We start from the raw sequence: 8,577 nt of genomic DNA on the forward strand, positions 1-8,577 counted from the left end.
GGTGCGGTGGCTCACCCCGTAATCCCAGCACTTTGGGAAGCCGAGGCAGGTGGATCACGAGGTCAGGAGATTGAGACCATCCTGGCGAACATGGTGAAACCCCGTCTCTACTGAAAATACAAAAAAATTAGCCATGTGTGGTGGCGGGCACCTGTAGTCCCAGCTTCTAGAGAGGCTAAAGCAGGAGAATGGTGTTAACCCGGGAGGCGGCGGAGCTTGCAGTGAGCGGAGATCGCACCACTGCACTCCAGCCTGGGCGACAGAGCGAGACTCTGTCTCAAAAAAACAGAACAAAACAAAACAAAACTAAGACATGGGTAGAATGATGTTTAAGGTGATAATCAGAGTCTGCCTCGAAGTCATGTCAAGGTCCAAATGGCTCAAGCTCAAGGTAAAGTTGAAACTTACAGTGTGATATGGTCAGAATGCTGGTCAGCATCAGGACAAGGGTTGGGTCCAAGGTCATACCAGTGCTAAGGATTAGAGCCAAGAGGATCAAGGTCATTTTAAGGTCAGAGCAGTTCAAAGGCAGACTATCATCAATGGCAGGATGACTAAGGTTAACTTAAGAATGGTTAATGTCAGCTAGATTCAAGTATAAACTTAGGGGAAGTATAAACTTATGGCCAGGACAATGTTCAGGGTTGGCTTCAGATTCAGATTCAGGGCCATGAAAAGCATCAGCGCATACTGGATTCAAAATCAATCAAGGTCAGTTTCAAGGGCAAGTTTAAAATGAGGGCAAAACATGGTCAGGATGATGGTTAGGATGAGGACAAGGGTCAGAATTAGGGCTAGATGCAAATTCAAGGTCAAGTTCATGCTTATTTCAGCTTAAGGTCAGGATGACTGTGTATGAGATTCAAGATCAGGATCAACACACCTGTAATCCCAGCACTTTGGGAGGCCAAAGCGGGTGAATCATTTGAGGTCGCCAGTTTGAGACCAATCCAGCTAACATGGTGAAACCCTCTCTACTAAAAAATACAAAGTTTAGCTAGGTGTGGTGGTGTACACCTGTAATCCTGGTTACCCAGGAGGCTGAGGCAGGATAATCGCTTGAACCCAGGAGGCGGAGGTTGTGGTGAGCTGAGATCACACCTCCAGCCTAGGCGACAGAATGAGACTCCGTTTCAAAAAAAAAAAGTCAAGGTCAGGACATGTGGGTCAGTTTCAAAGTTAATCCAAGGTCACCTCAAGGGGATCAAGGTCAGGATGATCATAAGTGTAAATCAATTAGAATGAGTCTAATGTGCTAATGAAAAGAATCGATATTAGTACAAGTACATCCAGTCTCAATCATTTGATTCATGTAACTCCTAATTGCATGCGACTGACAAGTGAGAGGAAGGTAAGCAGGACACATACATTCCTCTCTAGGGCACGTTCTTACTGCAATGCAAGGTAGAGTGAACCAAGATGCACCTACTTCGTGCTATTGGAAGGCATCATTTTCAGTGCAAAAAAGCTTAGTCTCAGATCTCTAAGGTGAAATCTTATCGCTGGTCAATGTTAACGGACATCAATGTAAACAATGCAATACACATTAACCTCAAAGGCATATTCTTACTAAAAGATGAGTGGAATCAGAATGAACCCCAGTAGGAGTTTGGATAAGAATTCCTGTTAGTACAACAAACTCAGGCATTCTTCTTAAAACCAAATCCTCATAGCTTATTGGGGGAGATAAAGTCGGCACAGCAACACACACTCACATGCAGACAGAATAAGCTGGGATCTGAGGAAGGAGTACTACTGAAACAAGTACATATTAGTACAACAAACTCATTCCCAGATGTCCTTTCCAAAACTTTTTTTTTTTTTGAGATGGAGTCTCACTCTGTTGCCCAGGCTAGAGTGCAGTGGCACAATCTTAGCTCACTGCAACCTCTGCCTTCCAGGTTCAAGCAATTCTCCTGCCTCAGCCTCCCAAGTAGCTAAAACTACAGGCACCTACCACCATGCCTGGCTAAATTTTGTATTTTTATTAGAAACGGGGTTTTGCCATGTTGCCCAGGCTGTTCTCAAGTTCCTGGCCTCAGGTGATCCACCCACCTCGACCTCCCAAAGTGCTGGAATTACAGGTGTGAGCCAGTGTGCCTGGCCAAAAGTAACTTCTGATTACTTGTTAGAGCAAACTGAGATGGATGTAAACACAGCAACACACTCATCTCTCATTCTCACCTCGAGACAAATACAAATGAACCCAAACAATCCATAGTACTGCAGACAAACTCAGTCCCAGATCTTCTTCTCAGAAGTATATCCTTACTGCTTATTGCAGCAAAACGACAAGCTCCCCTCTTTTGAGAGAAAACACATGCTTATGCTGAATCTAAATAGGAATATAGAAATAGGCACTGTGTTGATGCAGAGTTCAGTCTCAGCCATGGCTTCCTACTGTGGTTAAGCTGAATCCCTTAGATAAACATTATACAATTTAGGGTTATAATATGACACCAAGCTCAGCCATCAGGCTGATGGGACATGAGACTAATTAGTCCCAGGTCAGAGAGTAAGACCTATTGTCATAGTAGGGTTTCATATTAGCTTCAAAGTCAGGTGATGATTAGGGTCAGGAGGTGGGTCAGAGTCAAGGTTATTCAACAGTGATCATGTTTAGGGTAAAGTCAAAGTCAGTTCAAAGCCAAAGCCATTAAAATTAGGGTAAGCTATGGTAAGGACAATGGTTGAAATCAGAGTCAATTAAAGATTACATTCATCTTAAACTAAGTAATGTCAGGATGATCATCAGTTTAGGATAAAGGTCAAGCAGATCAGAAGTCAAGGTCCATTTTAATGTCACATACAAGGTCAAGACCAGTGTAACACAGAGGAATAGATGCCTGATTTGCAGAGGTGAGCATCACACAAGAGTCCACACACTGTGGCCCTGTCACTGGGCCCCAAGCTGGGGCCCTCTAGAGGACAAACACCTGATGAGGCCCAAACAAAATACAGGACCAGAGAAGATTTAAGCCATGCACCACCAGCCAGGGTGAAATTGCACTGTGGGTAATCTCACATTGTGCAGCATCTGAGCTTCTAAACTATGCTATTTTTAACACATAAAGTACATGCCAAGAGGAGCCACGAGGAAATAAACCAGCTGAGGAGCCTGAGAAGTAGAAATGTAAAAAAGTGTAGCAAAGTAGAATTCAAGATCTAAGTCAATGAGGCACTTCTGCAAAACCTAAAGTGACCCATGGCCTGAACTACTACTATTTTAATAAAATTGCTTCTAAGTGGGATCTATTCCATTCCAGGTAGGGGTTTACATATGTCGGAATACAGGGTCTCTGCTGCCAAATCTTCCTCTCCTGTGACAAATGCAGAATTATACATCTAAGTGTTAGCAACTAGGTCAACTAAAAATAAAAAACACACGACTAGGTTACAGTTACACCTACAGGATATGCATGGCTCAGAGGTCCCCAGCAGTTTGTGGTTGATCTTCTAAAGGGACAATGCTTTCTCCATCCATGGTCCTCAACCTCCAAAACTGTGATTAAACTACCCACCCCTCCCCCCACCCCCCCCAAAAAAAACTAGGGACAGGCACTACAGGACCAGATATGAGAGGGCCTTTCTGCCTCGAAGCACCACACGTGCCGTTTATGGAGGGCTCCTTGCTGTATAAAGGCATTGACTATGATTAGCTCATGTGGTCTCTACTGAGTCAAGGCTCTCAAAGAAGGAAAAAAAGACATGGCAAAGGCAGATGATCATTGTTCTTGTTCAATTTTATTGGCATTGCGTTCATCTCTTTACAGAAGAACTCAGCCCACACCCTAGAATGTAGACCTTTGGAAAAAGGAGAAGTGCTCCATTAAGCAAGCTACAATGTGGGGGCAGATCCTAGGAAGGGAGCAGAACTGCCAGGGTTCCAACCAAAGAAACAGGTTAATTAATAATGGGCAATATTGGGGAGATGGGTGGGGAAAAGGAGTAAAAGCTCTGCTAACCTAAGGATACCACAACCCTGAAAGGAGCGCCTTCTAGAACAAAGGTAAAAATCACTAGGACAGATCTGTGAGGGTTTTCCTTTCACTCTCATAGTAGGATGCTGATCTAACGGGAGTTTTGAAGTGTGCAGCGGGGGAAAAAAAAGAAAGAAAATGAGAATTTTAATTTTTGAAATAACGGTAATTTATCCATTGCACATACTACTGTATTATGCAAATCAACCTTTTGGAAAATTTAGACACAGAAGGGAACTAGACAGTTTTCCCCCTGGAGAGATGAAAAGCTTTTTGGCTCTTAAGTCTTTGATAAAAGGTGTACATAATTCTTGTGTCTACTGTACAGAATACTGCCGCTAGCTGGATTTCCCAATTCTGAGTAACACTCTGCAATCCAAACAGGGTTCAACCCTCCATCTTACATGCCTGCATTACAGGACTTAAACACATAATCCAAGAATTTCTTACACTAATTTATACATTTTAATTGGTTGCATATATTAACATGTACTATAAGATTCTTTTCTAAGAAGCATTACATAATAAATGGATACTGTAAAAAGATCTGATTAGTTAAAAGTAACAAGCATTAACAGATAGATACATACAAAACTCAGCCTGATCAGACTGGGTGTGAGCCTGTAATGGGGCATGGGGCACCAGCCTTCCCAAGGGGTAGCCTTCAAGGAGGGAGGGGAAAGGGGAGGTAAAAAGACCACAAGACCGTTAAAAAAAAATCAGACACAGATTAACTGTAAACAGTTCTCTCTCTCTCCAGTGGACAAAAAGAATAAGCTTCCAATGCCAACTCCATATCAGAATGACATCCACCGCTGGCCTGTCCTGCTGCCATACACGCGGGCTCATGTGGGTGGGCAGGCAGACCCCAAGAGCCATCATGGGCAGGGGCTGGAGTTTGATTACGTCAGGTGTGTGTGTATGTGTGTGTGTGTATGTGTGTGTGTGTGTGTGTCTGTGTGACATGTGGGGTGTAACTGTGTTTGATGGGGTTTTCTTTTGGCAGCTGGATGTGAGAGATCAATGTATGTTTTGTTTGGAAGAGGAGAGGGGAATTGTGTTGAAGGCCTACATGTGTTCTTGGTTTGTGAAGGACTCTGTGCTCAACTCTCACTGCCCCCTCAGCAACTGCAGCTTTCTGCCGAGGCCTTGGCCCGGTCATTCTTGTCCAGTTTGATAGGTTCAGGGAATTCGTTGTACAGCTCCACCTCCGTTTCCTGGACAAGGAGACAGAGAAAAGGTGGTTACTCAGGGAACTGAAACATTTCAGCCCTCATTGCGGGCCCTTTCTGCCCAGGAGGGGCTCACTTCTGCTTGGGCAGAGTGGGCCGGGAGCTGTGGAGCAGAGCCTGCCCACGCAGTTAAGGGAACACTCTGGCAGAAGGTGCCATGCTCAGGGAGTAGCAAGAGAAAAAGATTTTGTGACAACTCCAGGTCAACGTGAAGAGAGGTGTCCTGCCAGGAGAAGCATCAGTCTGCACTGAGCAATCAGGACAGAAGTTCACATATGTTTTCAATCAGATCATGATCTGGGAGCTCTGGGACCACATCCACATCCAGTTCAGATGCTTTCTGTATGTTCCCTATAGTTGACAATGGTTAACAATGGTGTGGATTTTTAGTTTTTCTCAAACATCTGGCAACCCTCAGCCAGTATGTGCACGAGGTGAAGTGGCTGGAGCTGAGTATGAGCTGCCCTCTCAACCTGGAACACTCCTCCTACTTCCCCATATTCCATACACTTTTCTGGACCAATGGCCTCTGCTCTGGTCTCTTTTTCTTCCAAAGGTTTAGCAGAGCTTTGTCTCCCAAATGCTGCAGGCCTAGAAAGGCAGCTGTGAATGAATTTTATTACCATCTGTGACAAGTGTCAGAGCAGATGGACTATGGTCATTTTAGTGGGACTTTGCTAAAGTAACATGTTTCCAATGAGGAGCAGCATTCTACTTTTGGGTGCAGGAAAACAGTATCACTTAAACATTGAGCACTTGTGTGCCAGTGACTGTTTTAGGATTTGCAGATAAAGCAGGAACTGTTTCTATTCATTAAAAGTTATCTAGGAAAAAAATCATTCCATTCACAATAGCTATAAAAGTATAACGCATCTAGGAATACATACTTAAAAAAATAACAGCTTTGGCTGAGCATGGTGTCTCATGCTCGTAATCCCAACACTTTGGGAGGACGAGGCAGGTGGATCACCTGAGGTCAGGAGTTCAAGACCAGCCTGGCCAACATGGTGAAACCCCGTTTCTACTAAAAATACAGAAATTAGCTGGGCATGGTGGCAAGCACCTATAATCCCAGCTACTCAGGAGACTTGAGGCAGGATAACTGCTTGAATCCAGGAGGTCGAGGTTGCAGTGAACCAAGATGGTGCCACTGCACTCCTAATAGCTTTATTGGGTTTTAACTCACATGCCATAAAGTGTACAATTCAATGGTTTTTAGTATATTCAGAAAGTTGGGCAACCATCAACATTAACTCTAAAATACTCTCATCACCCCCCAAAAAAACCCTACGCCCATTAGTAGTTCCTTCCCACTCCCATTCTACACCATCCTGGACCCAGCAAGCACTGATCTACTTTCTGTCTCAATAGACTTGCCTATTATTCTGGACACTTAATTTTTAAACATTATTTATTTATTTTAATTTTCCCCATTTCTTCTAGTGGACTGCAATTTGTTTTTTGTTTTTGTTTTTGTTTTTTTTTTTGAGGCAGAGTCTCGCTCTGTCGCCCAGGCTGGAGCGCAATGGCATGATCACAGCTCACTGCAGCCTCTAACTCCTGGACTCACACAATCCTCCAGTCTCGGTCTCCCAAGTAGCTGGAACTATAAGCTCGTGCCACCACGCCTAGCTAATTACTCCTGGTTTCAAGTGATCCTCCAGCCTCAGCCTCCCAAAGTGCTTTGATTTCAGGCAGGAGCCACTGCATCCGGGCTGGACATTTCATTGAAATGGAATCATACAACATACGGTCTTTTTACAACTGGCTTCCTTCGCTTAGCACCCATGTGGCAGCAGGTGTCACTACTTCATTCCTTCTTATAGCTGAATAATATTAGAATGCATGGATAAGCTGTCCTTTGTTTATTCACTTACCAGTTGATGGACATTTGAGTTGTTCTTACTTTTTGGTTGTTACAAATAGCGACATTTTATATTGCCACTAGTACCTAGGAATATGTTTACTGTTAAAGGCAAAGGATCCTATTATAAATCAATTATAGCTTGGGTGTACCTGTAGTCCTACCTACTTAAGAGGCTATAGTGGAAAGACCACTGGAGCCCAGAAGTTGGAGGCTACAGTGAGTGATGATTGCACCACTGCGTAGCAGCCTCACAGAGCAAGACCCTGTCTCAAAAAAAAAAAAAAAAAAAAAAAAAAAAAAAAAAAAAAATCAATCAATCAATCAATCTTACTGAAGGAACGGAAACAAGACCTAAAATAGTATCATGGGCGGAATGTTTTGTTTTTTTGAGATGGAGTTTCGCTCTTGTTGCCCAGGCTGGAGTGCAATGGTGCAATCTCAGCTCACTGCAACCTCCGCCTCCCAGGTTCAAGCAATTCTCCTGCCTCAGCATCCGACATAGCTGGGATTACAGGTGCCCACCACCACGCTCAGCTAATTTTTTGTATTTTTAGTAGAGATGAGGTTTCACAATATTGGCCAGGTTAGTCTCAAACTCCTGACCTCAGGTGATCCACCTGCCTCGGCCTCCCAAAGTGCTGGGATTACAGGCATGAGCCACCGCACCTGGCCAGGCAGAATGTTTGTGTTCCTCCAAAACTCCTGTGTTGAAGCCCTAACCCTTCAGGTGGCTGTATTTGGAGTAAGGAAGGAATGAAGGTTAAATGAGGTTGCAGGGTGGGGCCCTGATCTGAGAGAATTCGTGTCCTTATAAGAAGAGGTGACACCACAGACATCTTGCTCATGTGTCCCCTCTCTCTGCACACAGCAGAAAGGGCATGGGAGGACACAGTGAGAAGACAGCAGTCTGTGAGCCCAGAAGAGCGCCCTCACCAGAAACAAAATGTGCCAGCATCTTGCTCATGGACTTCCGGCCTCCAGAACTGTGAGAAAACAAAATGTCTGTTGTTGGACCCACCCATGTTGTGGGGTTTTGTTAACGCAGTCTGAGCGGACTAATGCAACAGCTGCAACAAAAATGCAATCAATGGGGAAAAAACAGTGGGCCTGAAGAAAAAAATTCCAGTCAAAATTTCAACAGAGTTTTATTTGGGGTGTGGAAGGTAAGAGGAAAATCGTGGAACTGAAACAAAATTATTAAAAAATAATGTGGCAGGCAGGGCGGGGTGACTCACGCCTGTAATCCCAGCACTTTGGGAGGCTGAGGCGGGCGGATCACAACATGAGTTCGAGCCCAGCCTGGCCAATATGGTGAAACCCTATCTCTACTAAAAAATACCAAAATTAGCCAGGCGTTGTGGCGGATGCCTGTAATCCCAGCTACTTGGGAGGCTGAGGCAGGAGAATCACTTGAACCCGGGAGGCGGAGGTTGCAGTGAGCTGAGATCATGCCATTGCATTCCAGCCTGGGCAACAGAGCAAGACTGCACGCCCGCCC

The 8,577-nt window shown here is 44.5% G+C and overlaps 1 protein-coding gene across 1 annotated transcript in view; it reads right to left on the minus strand.

Annotated features, from left to right (window-relative positions):
• Positions 1-4,125: 4,125 nt before the first annotated feature.
• Positions 4,126-8,577, minus strand: part of RAB7A (RAB7A, member RAS oncogene family) — an 82,697-nt gene continuing 78,245 nt past the window's right edge. The window contains exon 6 of the mRNA XM_017885010.1: positions 4,126-5,197. Within this exon, the coding sequence (XP_017740499.1) occupies positions 5,102-5,197 (96 nt within the window). The 3' untranslated portion in view covers positions 4,126-5,101. The remainder of the gene's footprint in view (positions 5,198-8,577) is intronic.

The sequence above is a fragment of the Rhinopithecus bieti genome, unplaced genomic scaffold (assembly GCF_001698545.2).
Source record: "Rhinopithecus bieti isolate Rb0 unplaced genomic scaffold, ASM169854v2 scaffold_13262, whole genome shotgun sequence".
In the NCBI taxonomy this organism is placed as follows: Eukaryota; Metazoa; Chordata; class Mammalia; order Primates; family Cercopithecidae; genus Rhinopithecus; species Rhinopithecus bieti.